Here is a 17149-nt window from a genome sequence, read left to right as displayed (position 1 = left end):
AGACTCACTTTTTCCCTCCTAAAAAGCAAGGGGAAATGTGTGTGCGTCTTATGGGGCGAATGCAGGCTGTGCAGCTATCGCAGAAGCCAGAACAGCAAGAGGGATCGCTGCTTTCACTGTGCAGCGATCCCTCTTGCTGTTCTGGCTTCTGAGATTCAGAATATATTTTTTTCTTGTTTTCCTCCTCCAAAAACTAGGCGTGTCTTGTGGTCTGATGCATCTTATAGAGCGAAAAATACGGTGCTCCCCTGTCAGGGAACTGACATCGGAGCTAGAGGCGGAGGGAAGGCTCTCAAATTATGCTGGAGAAGGGCCCAGCAGGGAGAGAGGCAGCTCAACAGATGGGGAAGCAAATCAGCGCAACACCAGGGATAAAGGGGGGCAGATGGGGGAATCGGCGAGGGGGCTCCAGGACTCTTCACCGGACACCAGCGGGGACAGAATGGGTCCTCCGCTACCCACGCCCACCCTGCGCAGAAGACCTCCGCGCAGAGAGAGTAGGAGGAGACTGGGTGTCAAACAACTTTTATGTTGGAAAAGGTTTAAGAGACGCCCACTGACGGATTCTGCTAGCGACTGAGGCAGCCACGAAGTGAAGGGCTGCCCAGACTGAAAGGTTTAACAAGGCAACACAGCCAGGAGAGGCGGCAACTTACGCACGAGCAACCCATACACATTACATCCCCCAATTCTTTTTAAGCATCTCTTAATTTTTGCTTGCATTCCTTTGTCAAAGTTTCTATCCCTTTTTCTTCTATTCTGGATATGAGTTCCATTTTCTGGAGGAAGCTTTCTTGCTTCTAACAGAGTCCATCAGTAATGATACCTTGTTGACAAAGGGCTCACTAGCCCAGCCCTGCATCATATAACCAATAATTCTTCCCTATTCTGGAAGAAGCTGAAGTCATCTCCCTTGGAGTCTTTGCGTAAGTGTGCTTCATTCTGAGTGCCATGTTCCATCCCAGACATGGCAACCAAAGTGATCTCCCCATTGGCTTTACCTGGGATGAGGGCATCTTTGCGGCAGTCATACAGCATCCCCAGCTGAAATGGGCGGCCCAGGGCTGGTATTTCAACCGCTCCATCTGAAATGGCCATGGCTTCGGTCCAAATCACTCTCCCTTCTCCCTTTGCCTCCCTGCAAGAAACAAGAGATGTGAAGGAGGCAGGACAGATTTTAACGGATGTGGGGTGTGAGAGGACAAAGGGAGGAACTAGTGATGCCATCGAAAGAAGGATGCCTGCCACACACAAAAAGATAAAACAAATAAACAAACAAGATACTTAAACACACCAGCAATGGCACTGCTTCCAGGAAGGTCAGTGAAATGCTGCTTCAGCTAGAAGTGCTGGGGGAAGTAGCAGGCACACCCAGAGCACAGGAGGAGAATCTGAGCATCAGCCGCCCCCTCTTCCTGTCTCCATTGCAGTCCTATGTTGCACTAGAAGACGGGTTCCCCAACTCTGGTCTGTGGACCACCAGTTGCCCACAAGCTTCATTCAGGGGGGTCTGCAGCATCTCTGCACCACATATTTAGATTGGTTTTTAATGGCATTTTTCACTCATTCTATTCGTTGCATTGCAATTTATTGTCTTGCAATTTGAATTCCATTGGATGAAAATTGTAATACAATAAAATGCAATACTAGGTGCTGCTGCCCCTGCTTGCGTAGATTGCCAGCTCTGCCAAACAGCACCCTTCATACCCTCATTGGTGGACGAAGGTGCGGGCGGGGTAGGCGGGCCACCCCAGGTGCCATTCGAGGTGTGTGTGTGTGACATTGCAGCTGCGCCCCGGGATGCTCGCCACTTGCTGCACACACACCCAACGTGTGCCACGCCCCTTTGCAGTGTCGCGCCACGCCCCCTGGGATGTGTGCCAGCCATGCCCCCAGATGTATGCCGCTCCCAGTGTCAGAGCAGGTAGCTTTGCCACTGCATACAATCACCCTGCCACAGCTCCTTCAACCCCCCCTCCAGTTCTTTCAAGTTCCCCATATCCTTGCAGCTCCTTCAACCTCCTCATCCCCTCATAGCTCCTTGGTTTTCCTCCACCAGGGCTTATTCAGTCCTCTGTTGTGGTTTAAAGCCACCTTGTTAAACCCTGCCTTCTCTTTTGCTTTCCTCCCCCACCCTGATTTCATGCAAATCCAGGATTGTGATATATTACTACAAATCCTCCTGTGGGGGCTGTGTGATGACAGCCATACCTTTTTATGTATGTAGGAAGTGAGGAAATAAGAAATAAAAATAAATGAAGGTTTGGATGGAGAAGGTTCTGAAGCAAGCAGGAGCACCCATAATTCCTCTCTCCCATCTGCTCCCTATCTTTGGAGGAAGCAGGTGCTTGAGAGAGCAATCCTACCTTGATGGATTCCCAGCAAGACCCCACTCTCTCTTGTGTGTGGAAGGAGGCAAATAATGAGATCGACTGAAGGAGGGCGTTGCTGCAGATGGTGTTCCTGTAACCCTCTGAGGTAGCACAATCTTCTAATACAATTCTGAGGGTTGCGTCTTTGCCCTCATAAGCACAGGCAGCTCCCTCCCTCCTTGCTCCTCCAGGGAAACAGTGGGATACGAAGAAAGGGGAATCTAGCACAGCCGCCTGCAATGCAAGACTTACAGCTAAATAATCCCTGAGAGGTGGCCATCCAACCTCTTCTTAAAGACCTCCATTGAAGGACAGGCCATCACCTTCTGAGGCCACAGTCATAGAACTGTAGACTTGGAAAGGACCCCAGGGTTTATCTAGTCCATTCTTCTGCAATGCAGGAATCACAGCTAAAGTATCCCTGACAGATGGCCATCAAAAATCTCCACCACTTTCCAAAGTAGCGTGTTGCACTGCCAAACAGCACTTTCTGTCACAAAGTTCTTCCTTAGCTACCCAACCACAGCCATCCCCTCTTTCTGGGCCAACCCTAAATCCTGGGAGGGTCCTTGCAGCCCCTCCCAAAGCCTGGGATAGCCTTGTGCTGAAGCCTTCATTCATTTGCTCCAAGTATTGTGACCTTTCAAAAGAGCCAGAGAGCATTAAGCGAGGACATTGGCGCAAGAGCTCCATCACCAAATCCCCTCTAGTATGCCAGCAGCCATGCAAAATAAGTGGTTGCAGAGATAACTTCTAATATAAGGTTACCAGACGTCCCCGTTTCCCGGGGACAGTCCCCGGATTTACAAATCAGTCCCCATACAAAATCCATTGATGTTGAAAAGTGTCCCCGGATTCATTGAAAAAAATCTGGTAACCTTATTCTAATAGTTGAAATGAGTCTTACCAGAAACATGGAAATCAGATGAATCTCCCTTTCCTGAGTTGTCTTGAGGGAGCCATGCAACTTGCCTTTGTCCCGATAAGCACAATTCTGTTTCCGGCCCAGAGGCCACTTCTCCTTTTATCTGTTCAGGGATGCAAGTTTGCTAGTTGACAAAGATCACTCTCAAGGAGAGAAGGAAGTTGAGAGATGGTGGAGAATGTTCCCACTAGTCAGCACTTCACCCCAAAAAGGCTCTGGAGCATATGAGCCATTGGCCTGATCTGTCAGACTCTTCTTGTGTTCTTATATATTTACAAAGGCTGTTTTGTCAATTTTTGGTTTGTAGGAAAGGTCCCATGCTAGATATATGCACACTAGTAAGGAGGGGGGGAGTGGAGATTTGTAGTGAGATCCTGCCCTATACCTTTAGACAGTGCTTTTTCTGGGGGGACGCAGGGGGACGCATACCCCTAAACATTTTGTGAATCTAAGTTTGGCCTCATTGAGGGGCAGTATTTCAATATGAGTAGGAAAATGAGAGTACCCCTAACCTTTTTTTTAATAGGAAAAAAGCACTGCCTATAGATCTCAGGGTAGTTCACAATGTATTAATAAGAATTTAGAAATAAATGAATAAAATCTAGATATTTAAAAATAATAAATATGTCTCACCATAGTGGGGAGGACTACCATTGTGCCTGCTCTGTCTGCTTTCTGATGGGCAACACCCAGATTATCTCACAACAGGGATATTCCAAAAAAAGAGAGAATACAGTGGAACAGGGTCGCGGACGTAATCCGTGACGGAGGCACCTCCCCAACATTCGCAAGCTGAAGTGCCGTGTCTGCGCGGACACCGGTGAAATTTGGCGCTTCTGCGCATGTGCGAAGCATGATTTAGCACTTCTGCGCATGTGCGAGCGGTGAAACCTGGAAGTAACACATTCCGGTACTTCTGGGTTTCTCACAGTCCGCAACCCGAAAACATGTAACATGAGCTATGGCTGTATGAGAAAATGTGAAGGGAGGGAGGGGGAAGTGTTGGAAGGCAGTGATTTGGAAGAGAACATTATACGGACAATGGAGAATTAATGGAGATACAGGAAGCTTGACTATTCACTTTAAGTCGTAGTATGTATGGGCCCTTAGATAATCTACTAGGTTGAGCACACATTGCCATTTACTCTACAGGCATAGGTAAAGCCTTGTGGACCAGGCCACTAGCCCATTGAGTCCAGCTTCCTGTTATCACAGTGGCAAACCAGATGTCTGTGGAAAACCCACAAGCGGGATTTGAGAGCAAGAACCCTATTCCTTCCTGTGATTTCCAGCAACTGGTATTCAGCAGCATTGCAGTTTCCGTCTGTGGGGGCAGCAGAGCATAGCTATCTTGCCTAGAGAGCTCAATGGACTTCTCCTCCATGAATTTATCTACCGTAATTCTCTTTCGAAGACGCCTATGTTGGTGGCCATCACTGTCTCCTCTGGGAGTGACTCAATATGAAGATGGCTGCTAGGTAAGGAAACCGATCACATCCAGAGTTGGGCAAACACTTCCATTTGCAGGAGGAAGATTAGAGCAACGAGGTCGGGGGTCACCTTGCTAAAGGTGCTTCTGTGTCACTCTGGATTGTAGGATGAAGGCTGGATCAGCTCAGGAGAAAGAGGCTACTTGCCATGACATATGTACCTGGTGGAGCAGTTCCTGGAACCTCTCAACCTTCTTCCTCGTTGGAATGGATTTTGCAAAGGTATTAATTTTCATTATTGTACGAGTTCTCAGAAAGGGCACATATCTCCTGCAGCCAAGTTATTCTGAAACTGAATTTGAAAGGGGTGATGATGGTCACAGATGTTCAGAGGGTCCTCCGTGACATTCCATTTGCCAATCGGATGCAGAACACAAGCAGCAGGGTGTATTGTAGGCCAGAAAGAGATTTAGCTGATACTTCACTTTCTCACATTGAGTGAAACCCTGAAAGAGGAAGCTCTGCTTTGTGGGAGTTTCTCCTTTCAGCCTGTCCTTTTGCATGGATTATCCCCTCTGGAGGAGCATCACTGGGGTATCACTGGGATGAATGGCTGGCCTAGGAGGGAACTGCTTCATGCTTCCTTAGGAAGCAGTGGCGTAGCGAGGGGGGTGCAGGGGGGGCCGGCCGCATCGGGCGCAACATCTGGGGGTTAGGGTTAGGGGGTGCAAATCCACGGGTTAGGGGGCGCAAATCCACGGGTTAGGGGGTGCAAATCCATGGGTTAGGGGGCGCAAATCCACGGGTTAGGGGGCGCAAATTACTTGCCTTGCCCCGGGTGCTGACAACCCACGCTACGCCACTGCTCCAAAGTGCAACAGGCACCGCCCAAATGACCCCCGCTTCTGCTCCCCCCCACCCCAAAACAAACCCCCCACGGATGCTGCTGTTTCTTGGTGGGCAGAATATTTGAAAAAGCAAGGGATGCGCAAAGATGTCACGCGACTTTCACTTTATTAGGGTTGCCATCTTCCGAAAAGCGAAACTGCTTGCAGCGGCATTATGCTGGGTGCGTCCGGGAAATTCCGGGCGTCTTGTTCCTGACATTTCCACATGCCCCCCCCCCCGAGGATCACAGGGCCGTTTTCAGTATAAAAAACACAGAAACGTGTCACATAGTAACAAACAAAAACAATAACGATTATCTCGGGGGGGGGGAGGGCTGTCTCTTTGTCTGCCTCCCCCCGCCTGGGCGGGGCTCCCGGCTCTCCTCCCGGGAGGCGGGGGCCGTCCCCCTGTCGTGCACGCGGCGGAGTCGGGAGCGCGCCGAGCCCCGCCGCGCATGCGCTCCTCCCGCTCGGCGAGCCCAGCTGCTTCCTCGGAGCTGGAGGGGCCGGGCTGGCGGGCGGGCGCGCGCCTGGGGCTGCTGCTGCTGCCGGGGCTCTTCGGGCGGGTGAGTGGCGGGGGCGCGCGCGGGGGGGGGGGAGAAGCGGGCGCGTGGCCCCGCCAGCCCGGGAGGAAGAGGAGCCGGTGGTTTCCCTCCTATCCTTTGGGCCAGGAGGAGGAGGAGGATGCGCACTGGGCCTCCCCTGGCCGCGCGCCTGGGCTCCCTCCTGCTCCCAGGCGCGCTCTGCGTATGCTCAGAGGCTCAGGATCCCCCTCCCCGCAGGTCCCCGCCCGGTGTCTTTTGCCTGCAGTCCAAGGCCTCCGCTTTTGGAGAGCGCCGGCTCCAGCTTTGCGCATCCCGCCCGGAGCCTGCCTGTCTCTGCCTCTCTCGTGGTGATGGTGGGGGTCTGGAGCCAAATCCCTGCCCCGGGCAGGGGGGGGGGTGCAGATGTTTCGGGTCCCTGGATGTGTTGCAGCCGGGAGGGGACGCGCCTGGCCGAGGGCGCGGATGCCAGCACCTCCCTAGGCGCGCACGGGGCAGGTTGCCCGCCGAGGAGGGGGCTGCTCGCAGTTGCAGGAACGTGAAGAGGTGCGCCTTGCAGTCCCGGGAAGGAAAGGGTCCAGCCTCCTGCTAGCATCCTCTCCTGGAGGAGGAATTCCCCACGGCTCCTCCTCCTCCCGGGCGGGCTCTTTCCGGGCATTCCCTCCCTCCCGCCTCCCTCGGGGAGCTTCCCCGGGGAGGGCGCCCCAGAATCGTGGCCCTGGCGGGGGGGGGGGGGAGGGAGGTGGGCCAAGCCTAAGCAGCCTCCGGGACAGCCAGCCGGAGAGGGAAGGCCTGCTTCCCGGAGTGCCCAGCAGACAAAGACGGGATCCCGTGTCCCACGCAAACAACCACAGTGACACCCGAGGAGGAAAGCGGCAGCAGAGGGAGGGATGGGGAGGAGGCTGGGGGGGGGGGCAACTGCCAGGGATGTTTTAGCTGAGATTCCTTCCTGATTTGGGGAGGGGGAGGACTAGGGGGTTCCCCTTCCAATTCTAGGATGCGGTTCCCTGCTTATTGCAGAGCCATTTTCAAAGGAAGCTGTTCCTCCTGTTTCTGGCCAAGCTCAGAAGGCCAGCCAAGAGGGCCCCCCAAAATAAAACATCTCTGGGTGTGTGCAATGCAAGTGGCTCCTCCTGGGCCCCTGCTCCGGAAAGGGAGAGAAGGGTGAGCTTGGTAAGGGTTAGAATGAACTGAGCTGGATTCCTAGAGAGGACACATTAAAGATGAAGGGGGGGCAGGTCCTCCAGAGCAAAAGCACTTCCCTCCCAAGTCCCTTCCCCCAAGGGTGTGCATGGATGTTCTCTCTCTGCTGTGCAAATTAGTGGCACTGTCGAGAAACCAGCTCGACATCAGTAAGAAAATCAGTCTCACACCAAGATGACTTGAAGAAAAAGCTTTGGCTTCAGCCGTGCCATGTTTATTGTGTGCAGTAAGAAATAAATCATCCTCTCTCCTCCAGCACTGCGCTTGTTCTGCCTGGTACTCAAAGGTACCAAATCAAAGGAATGTAACCTTGCTTTTGCCCACAGACAAAGAGAGTGTTATGCTACGTGAGCCAATCATTAGTCTAGCATGAGGTGGTCACGTGCTCATCATGCTCTTAGCAATATCTCGTGCTGTAAAATCACTCTGCAATAATAAGAACTCTGCTCATGCTCTTATGTACAAGCAATCATTTTCCCACATGCCCTCTTTTCTTGTTTATAAGAGGGACGCTTAATCAAAATTGCATTCCCATTACCTAAGCGTTTATATTTTAAATATATAAATTTCCCTTGTAATCCCTGTGGTGGGCCGTGGTCGAAACCACCATTCAATATATTGGGAAATCAAAAAAAGCAAGCATTGAATACAATCAGCACATCATAATAAAATCAACAATACACGCAATTACAATCAATAATAAATTTCTTAACCATAAGCCATTAGGTAACCAAGAAAATAACCAATCCCATGGATCAAAACCTTCAGGTGGATTCAAAGGATTATGGGTTATCATTTGTTCCATATAATCAATAATAGCAGAGATATTGGTTGATTGATCAGTTATATACATACAACAATGAAAATGAATTAAGACATAAATTCCACCTTTAGAGGCAAAGATTACATTTAAAGCATAAAAAATTTATAAAGCAACTCTCATTTCTGACTTTTTTTTTTTGTTTTTTTGTTAATTATTTTTAAAACAAAGATGATAGAATTAAAAACAAAGCTTCGGTCCAATTTGCCACAGAATAACCCTAAATCAGATTGAAGCAAATATGCAGATTTACTGCTCTTTCTCATCCAGTCCAACCAAGCATAAAAATCTATACATGCAGCCTGTTGTTCATAAGTCATATAGGTTGTGACATAAGTAACTGAGACTTTTGGCCTACCACTCATAGTGGTAACATTAAGAAAACAAGAAGATCCATTAACATACTCATAGGTCCAATTACAATATGGATAATGACCTAAAAATTTATTGCTATTATGATTAAAACAAAAACAATAAGACACTATTTCTGCAAGCAACAAAACACAGGTGATAAACTTATACGATTGTCCATATTATTGCTAATCTTAAATGAAGCATTTACTGGAATGCTAGAATATCGCCACCAAAAAAAGGCTGAAAGCTTTGAGAAGCTTTTTAAAATCATTTTTCTCAGCAGCTAAAAGGGCACTAGCCAAGCATATTTCTTTCGCTTCAAGCATATTCCACTTGCTGTAACTAAAAAGTTTGCAACAAGGTCGAGAACAGAGCCCATTGTCTTCGTAGGCCTTGCTAAAGAACCATATTGCAACTTTCTTTCTGTCCGGGAACCATGCCAAAGCACAAAAATGAAACAACTGGAACACACTAAAATCCCCTCACCCCTCCCTTGCCAAGAGTCCACAATAGTTCCAAGACAGCCCTCTGTACATGCTCAGGGGAACACATCATAGGGCAGGACTCCTGAGGGAGGAGAAAAAAAAATCTGGGGGGTAAAATCCAAGTGATGCCAATCCAGCAAGGACATCTTTCAAAGCCAGGCTCACTTCCCAAACAAGAGGCAGCAAAACTGTAATGATGTTTGGTGGTTGAAGTGGCTTCCCAAGAAAAAGGGGGGCCAATGCAGTAGAGGTGAAGATGGCCTTTCAGCGTGCCAGGAAACACTGGAACAGCTGTGGAAGAGCCTCTTCCATTGCAGAGGTGATTGTGATCTTGTCCGCTGGATTCTTGTGTCCTTTAAGGGCAGAAAATAGTGGAGACAAAGTGGAGGTGGGCAGGTCCAAATAACTCTTTATCCAATTCAGCTGTCCAAGAATTTGTTGTAAATCCACCAATCTAAGATAACCAGGAAACTGTAGTTGAGGCGTAACTGGAATGGGTGCAGATGCTGTCAGCTTGTGTCCCAGGTACGTAATGGGTAAAGTCCGCTGGATTTTTTCCTTAGCCACTGTCAAGCCAACAGGTTTTATCCTTTGCAGGAATTTGGGACACGGAGGAGGACCAGGCCGTGGCTAGCAGGCCGTGGGTAGCAGTGCCCACTGACTGGCAGGCTTTAAGCATAGCAGCAATGGCTATATTTGATGTTGCCATTAGAAGGCTCAGTGCTTGCTTACAGTCCTCATTTGAATTATCAAACGCAAGCTGGCGTACAATCAGTTCTTGTGCTGCCAGGTCCTGAACTTGCCGCTTGAAGGTATTATACAAGCGATCAACAAATTGTCCATAGGGCTTTGTAGGACCCTGTCTGACGCTGCCCCATCGGCCATTGCGCTCAGTCTTGTCATCAGGGACAGAGGCCAGAGCCTCTCGGGCTGAGGCTGTGGTGGCTGCCCAGTACATAGGATCAAGGGCCAACTGTTGGGCAATAGGAAGAAAATTGCCTCCTCCCGTCAGCCCATCAAGAACATTAGTTTGGGTCAGCATGACGGGGGCTGGGGGTGCAGGAGCAATCACAGGAAAGAGATTTGGAGTATCAGCATCAAAAGGCAGCAACGGAGCAGCAGTACAAAGAGTCTCTTCTTGGAGAGGAGTGGAGATGGGGGGTGTGGAATGCGAAGAATGCAGAGGAGGGACGACAGGAGCCGAAGGAGGAAAAATGTCTGCCTGTTTAGGAGGCTGATAAGTCGGTGCTTCTGAAGGCAGCATGAGGACTGGGAGGGGGGGCAAAGGAGCTGAAGCAGCGGCCAGGAGGAGATTTGTAGGAGTTAATCTTGAGATAGCCTTATAAACCTTACAGCAGGCATGCAAAACTTTGACATCAATCTGAGGATGGTTTTGGAAAAATTGTCCTATTTTTTCCCAGTCTTTTAAATGCCAATTCCCCTCCTGAGGAAAAAACCAGGGGCAATGAGTATCCAAGGCTTCTATAAGAGACACGATATCAGCATCTGAGACAATGAGGCTGTTGCTGGCCAAGAGAAATTTAAGGTCTTCAAAAAACTTTTTCTGTGGTGGAGAGAGAGACTGCCCCATAATGGCAAAAGAAAGGGGGGGGGTCGGGAGCACTCACCAGGGATCCACTAGGTGGATGAACGACGCGTCTGCAGCCCTTGCCGGGCGAGATAAGTGCTGATAAGTCCTTAACGTAGTCCAGAATCACATACACGGGGTACCAAGGGAGCACTCACCGGGATCCATAGCGGATGAAAGACGTGTGGTGAGCGCTGAACGATGAGAAACAACGTGGAGTCCGAAGGTAGTCACACGGGGTACCAATTGTCGAGAACCCAGCTCGACATCAGTAAGAAAATCAGTCTCACACCAAGATGACTTGAAGAAAAAGCTTTGGCTTCAGCCGTGCCATGTTTATTGTGTGCAGTAAGAAATAAATCATCCTCTCTCCTCCAGCACTGCGCTTGTTCTGCCTGGTACTCAAAGGTACCAAATCAAAGGAATGTAACCTTGCTTTTGCCCACAGACAAAGAGAGTGTTATGCTACGTGAGCCAATCATTAGTCTAGCATGAGGTGGTCACGTGCTCATCATGCTCTTAGCAATATCTCGTGCTGTAAAATCACTCTGCAATAATAAGAACTCTGCTCATGCTCTTATGTACAAGCAATCATTTTCCCACATGGCACCTTCTGGGATCTACTGTCTCTTCTGCCTGTGCTGTAGAGGGAAGTGACAGGCAGGTGGGGCTTGTCAACCTGTGAAGGTAGCCCATCTGGAAGAAGGAAAACTCTGACCCTAAATCTCTTCTGCCTTGCGGAATATATTTGGGAGAAGAAAATATGGAGTAGACTCTGAACAAATCCAGAATTGAGTCCCTAAGACAGTTGGATGGTGCCTTGTACGCCTCCTTCTGGAAACTCCTGCAGCCAAGCTGGTTCCAAACATTCTGCTCTGCCTTCCTTTGGACCACATCAGAGAGGCCGAGAGGAGGGTCTGGGCAGCCTAGGACTGCCGTACATACTGCCCAGGCTTGTCTCCCGTAGAGGTTACTTCAGTACTGCTAACCTAGCAGTTTGACTTCATCCCCAGAGACGCTCAGTATGGTCTCTCGAGACAGACAGATGCCAGCAACAAATACCTGTTCTTTACCCCAAGTCCCCAGGGCAGATTGGAACATTAAAACACAATATTAAAAACAGTTTAAACCACTTACCATCATGGAAAGAAGGTGGGTCCTAGCTGCTTTTTAGTTCTGTTTTCATCTTAGCCCTCACCTACACCTCCTTTGGCCTCCCTCACTTGGACCTCAGGGGGTTGGCCAGCAGAACAATAACAGATAGATATCTTTCCACAATAGACTATCTTGAGAACATTGGAGATTTGAAGTGCTAGAAAATGAGACAGAAGCAGGAAGTGAGGGCAGGCAGGAGAGCAAGTCTTGAGGACCCCCAGGGTTAGCACTCCCACTCTAGCCTAGTGTCCACATTACACAAGATACAAATAACTCACTTGTCAATCACAGTTCTGAATTCATTCATTGACTGAAAACACTGAAACTGCCTGCACCTTTTGCATAGTAACTTTCCTTCTAGGAAGGCTAGAGGAAAGCTTCTCCATTTTCTTCCTTTTGTTGTTAAAGAAGGCTCAGAGTCTTGGCTGTAGTGTCATGCGGGTCAGGTTCTTAGCAAGACTCGCCCACACTTGCTTATCTTGACCGTGTACCAATTCTGTAACAAAAACAATGCATTTGCTTTGTAGGGTTTGGCAGCAACTCTACTTAGCGCAGTCAGAACTTGGAGGCTCTTGAAGGCTTCCTGAGAGCACAGATGGATGAGCAATATTCATCTGGAACTGAAGCAGGAAAAGTCAGTGCCTTCAAAATTGGGAGCAGATTCTGGGAAAACTCTGTGCAGAAGATCCTGGGTGAGGAGGATACTCTCTGCTCAGATGTGCAGAGCCAGCAGTTCAGGCAGTTCTGCTACCAGGAGGCTGAAGGACCCCGAGAGATTTGCAACCGACTCTACCACCTTGACTGTCAGTGGCTAAAGCCAGAAAGTCACACGAAAGCTCAGATGCTAGACCTGGTGGTCTTGGAGCAGTTCCTGGCTGTCCTTCCGCCAGAGATGGAGAGCTGGGTGAGGGAATGTGGAGCGGAGACCAGTTCCCAGGCGGTGGCCCTGGCCGAAGGTTTCCTCCTGAGTCAGGCAGAGGAGAGGAAGCAGGCAGAGCAGCAGGTGAGAGAGACTTTCCTCTGGATACTCCCAAGGGGGTCTGAACAGGAGGGTGAATATCCCAAAATTCTCTCCTAATGGCCCCCACCTCTTCTTTGAAAGTATCCAGAGAATGATATCAGATACCCCTGAAGTTTTTGCCTCTGCCATTACTTTCCTAATCTTTCTCCTCATTCTCTGCTTTGAATCCTTGTTGCTCTTTCAGGAAAAGGATCTGTTTGCAGAAATGGGCCCAGATTCCTCTGGGGCAGAGAAGACTCAGCTGAACACCAGAGAGTTGACACTGGGTAAGGAGGAAGGAGTTTTTTCTCCGTTAGGTCTCATTTTGTGGATTTTAAAATTAATCCATGGGTTCTTTTAATCTTTTTGGGGAGGACAATTGGGGACAAGAGTCCTCAGGAAGGGAGACATTTCCCCCCCACAATTAAAATATGAAATAGGTACAAACTTAAAACTGCACTCAGCAGGGGATACATTTTCTAAGGCCTATTTCATATAATCATCGAGTTGTAGAGTTGGAAGGTGCCCCAATGCTATTGGTCCAAACCCCTCAATGCAGGGATCTCTGCTAAAGCATCCGAAGTATATATATATATATATATATTTAAATTGTCTAGTAGCACCTTAGAGACCAACTAAATTTGTTATTGGTATGAGCTTTCGTGTGCATGCACACTTCTTCAGATACCACACTTCTTCAGATACCGTATCTGAAGAAGTGTGCATGCACACGAAAGCTTATACCAAGAACAAACTTACCGTATTTTTCGCTCTATAACACGCAGATTTTTTTCTCCTAAAAAGGAAGGGGAAATGTCTGTGCGTGTTATGCAGCGAATGTGTGGTCCCTGGAGCCGAAAAATGAGGCAAAAATCAAACCGCGCTTCAGGGAGAAGGGAAAACTGAAAGGGAAACCTGAAAGAGGAAGTGGGTGCTTTCCTGCATTCTGCCTCAGGGTCTTACTGCCCACCCTCCTCTGTTTCCTTGCTGTGTTTGCTGAAACGGAACAAAGAGCAGGGAAAGCCCCTCCCCTCCAGGCAAGCAGAGAGGAAAGCAGAGCGTCCCTCTAACTCCTCTCCCTGCTCCGGAGGGAACAATGTTTGTGAAGGGAAGAGAGATTACAGGTTCAGCTTAAAATTCTGATTTGACTTTCTGCTTTTTGTTTTTGGAGACACACAGCATTCAAATATGCTTTCTTCCATTTAAAAGGATAAAATCCTTAAACAGTGTTTTGCCTGTAAATTCATGCGATCTGGAAGATTACAGTGTCTGTACCTCTTAAGGGATGGCAAAGCTTAGGTTTCGCTGCTAAAGAGTTCTTAATGCAGTTAAAATGCTTTCTTCTGTCAAGGCAGTTAAAAAAAATAAATATCAGGCAGCCGGAAAACATGCAGGTGGGAGGGGGAGGGAGAGAGAGAGAGAGAGAGAGCACGCTGGCTGGCTTGTGTGGGTGGGTGGGGGAAAACTTTTGCCTAGCTTTCCTCACGTTATAGCCCTCTCCTGCATTCTTAGCCTTCTGTGTTTTTCCTTCCCTCCCCACTTAAAATGTGGTTACAAAGCATGGATCCACATGGATCCTCAGGATCTTTGCATTGGGTCACCCCAAATTCACCATCAGAGCACACAGCATGTCCATGGCTACAGCCTGCCCCCCCAAAAAAAATCACACACCCACTGTTGCCTGGGGCTGCAATGGTGCAAAAACGTGGTTACAAAGCATGGATCCACATGGATCCTCAGGATCTTTGCATTGGGTCACCCCAAATTCACCATCAGAGCACACAGCATGTCCATGGCTACAGCCTGCCCCCCCAAAAAAAATCACACACCCACTGTTGCCTGGGGCTGCAATGGTGCAAAAACGTGGTTAAAAAGCATGGATCCACATGGATCCTCAGGATCTTTGCATTGGGTCACCCCAAATTCACCATCAGAGCACATAGCATGTCCATAGCTACAGCCTGGCCCCCAAAATCACGCACCCACTGTTGCCTGGGGCTGCAATGGTGCAAAAACATGGTTACAAAGCATGGATCCACAGGGATTCTCAGGATTTTTGCATTGGGTCACCCCAAATTCACCATCAGATCACATGTCTGTGGCCACAGCATGAAGCACAAAAATGATACGTTCACTGTTTCATTCAGAATATTTTTTCCCTTGTTTTCCTCCTCTAAAAACGATGTGTGTGTTATGGTCGGGTGCGTGTTATAGAGCGAAAAATACGGTAGTTGGTCTCTAAAGTGCTATTGGACATTTTTTTATATTTTTATATATTTCAACTGTGTCAGACCAACACGGCTACCTACCTGATGCTAAAGCATCCATGACAGATGGCCATCCAACCTCTGCTTAAAAACTTCCAAGGAAGGAGAGTCCGCCACCTCCCGAGGGAGACTGTTCCACTGTCGAACAGCTCTTACTGTCAGAAAGTTTTTCCGAATGTTTAGTTGGAATCTCCTTTCTTGCAACTTGAAGCCATTGGTTTAAGTCCCACCCCCCCAGAGCAGGAGAAAACAAGCACACTTCCTCCATGTGACAGCCCTTAAGATATTTGAAGGTGGCTCTCAAATCTCTTCTCGGTCTCCTCTTTTCCAGGCTTAACATACCCAGCTCCTTCAACCATTCCTCATCAGGCTCGGTTTCCAGACTCTTGACCATCTTGGTCTCCCTCCTCTTCCACCCCTTTCCAGTTTGTCAACATCCTTTCTTAAATTGTGGTGCCCAGAACTGGACAAAGTATTCCAGGTGTGGTCTGACCAAGGCAGAATAGAGATGGACCATGACCTCCCTTGATCTGGACACTAGACTTCTGTTGATGCACCCTAGAATAGCATTAGCTTTTTTTGCTGCTGCATCTCACTGTTGACTCATGTTAAACTTGTGGTCCACTAAGACCCCTGGATCCTTTTCACATGTACTGCTAGTAAGCCAGGTGTCCCCCATCCTGTATTTGCGCATCTGGTTCTTCCTGCCTAATTGCAGAACCTTACATTTGTCCCTATTGCTATGAGCGCAACAACAGCCTGCCTTCTGAGAAATGAAATTGTCATTGAGGCAATGGGGGAATTTGTCAGACCTCACGCTCGTGGCAGAGTTTGAGTCCCAGCAGATGTCAGGGAAGTTAAAGTCCCCCATGATGACTATTATGGTTAGAGATGCACTGCTTCACCTCTGAGAAAAGCATTCACTAATGTCTTCCCACTTACCTTTGTCAGGTGACAGAAGGATTCCAGCAAGACCTCCGCATTCACCTTTTCATTGTGGTGGAGGGGAAACAGTGGCTGTGGAAGCAGACCAGGTAGGAAGAAGGAGCATTGTGGGGAAAGCAGCTGAGGAGTGGGGCAGCCAGGGCGCCTTTGGGGCTAAATAAACCTCTGTCCTCCTTTTAGCTTCTGTCAAAACTGCCCTGAACATGCTATTCAAGGTTTCTGTGCTGAGAATAATGAACAACTGCCTCAGTTTAACATAACCTTCTGAATGTTGTAAGTCTTGTTTTTCAATTGTTGTAGTTTTGCTTATATATTTATCATTGGATGTTAAAATAGGCGTCTAAGCAGTTGAGAAGCCATAGAAAACAGTTGCCAGGGTTCCCTTAAGCAGTCCCATCAGACTGGGCACAATGGGGCTTTCCCACTGTCTCCTCCCCCTCCCTGTGCCCCCCTGTGCTCCTGGAAGTTGGCTTTAGGGCATCTGGGGGTATCCCTCCCCAGAACAGCACATGGGGAGAGGAGAAGAGAGAGGGAATCCTTGAGTCTGGCCAACTGGAATACCTGATTTGAAGAGCACAATGTGGAGTTCTACCCATTTGCACAAAGATTAATACCCATCATAAAAATACACAATAAAATAATTCTTTTAACATGTTACAACCAGCATCCATACTTAACATCTGCAGCCAAACAATCCCATTAAAACAGCTCAGCAACGAACAGGCAGAAAACAACATAACAATGTGTAGAAGACAATCTTTATGCTGTCTGAGAGCAAGACATTTTTCTTCTTCTTTTAGGGTCTAATATGCTTTGAAGATATAGCTGTTCATTTCACAGATGAGGAGTGGGCGTTGCTGGATCCCGACCAGAAAGCTCTGCATAAGGAAGTCATGGAGGAGAACTGTGGGATCATGAACTCTCTGAGTAAGGCTCCCTGTTGGATCATGATATCTCTTTTGGAATTCAATACATATCTATGTAACGAACTTCCTGTATTTTGATGGAGCACAACAGAGCCACCTATAGCACCTGCTTTTCTGACACCACCGCAGCACATTCAGAATGGAAGGCTATCTACTGTTTGGTCTGCAAATATTCTTCCATTTATTCCTTTTTAAACAATGATTGGGCTGGTCTGAATTGCCTAGGCTTCAGAGTTGTTAGGGGAGTTGA

General features: G+C 48.5%; 2 protein-coding genes across 8 annotated transcripts in view; one reads left to right on the top strand and one right to left on the bottom strand.

Moving 5' to 3' along the window:
* LOC309514820 (uncharacterized protein) overlaps positions 1-15965 on the bottom strand; it is a gene marked incomplete at its 5' end in the record, with an annotated part of 30867 nt that extends 14902 nt beyond the window's left edge. For 2 of the 4 annotated variants that reach the window (XM_082192164.1, XM_082192165.1), the window contains one exon: positions 1002-1227. In XM_082192164.1, the coding sequence (XP_082048290.1) occupies positions 1002-1227 (226 nt within the window). Of the gene's footprint in view, positions 1-1001; positions 1228-3279; positions 4453-11743; positions 11919-15070 lie in introns of those variants that run through there. The other 2 variants (XM_082192167.1, XM_082192166.1) reach the window with 2 other exon arrangements.
* The window catches only part of LOC309514918 (uncharacterized protein), a 38899-nt gene that overhangs the window by 18179 nt on the left and 3571 nt on the right, over positions 1-17149 (top strand). The window contains exons 1-6 of one of the 4 annotated variants that reach the window (XM_082192409.1): positions 4667-4775; positions 4895-5009; positions 12289-12764; positions 12967-13048; positions 15980-16062; positions 16774-16900. In XM_082192409.1, the coding sequence (XP_082048535.1) occupies positions 12357-12764; positions 12967-13048; positions 15980-16062; positions 16774-16900 (700 nt within the window). In that variant the 5' untranslated portion in view covers positions 4667-4775; positions 4895-5009; positions 12289-12356. Of the gene's footprint in view, positions 1-4666; positions 4776-4894; positions 5010-6049; positions 6181-11257; positions 11759-12288; positions 12765-12966; positions 13049-15979; positions 16063-16773; positions 16901-17149 lie in introns of those variants that run through there. The other 3 variants (XM_082192411.1, XM_082192410.1, XM_082192412.1) reach the window with 3 other exon arrangements.

Source organism: Podarcis vaucheri (assembly GCF_965113315.1).
Source record: "Podarcis vaucheri genome assembly, chromosome: 12".
In the NCBI taxonomy this organism is placed as follows: Eukaryota; Metazoa; Chordata; class Lepidosauria; order Squamata; family Lacertidae; genus Podarcis; species Podarcis vaucheri.
The sequence above is the reverse complement of the archived record's forward strand: the minus strand, read 5'-3'. Positions and strand labels throughout refer to the sequence as shown.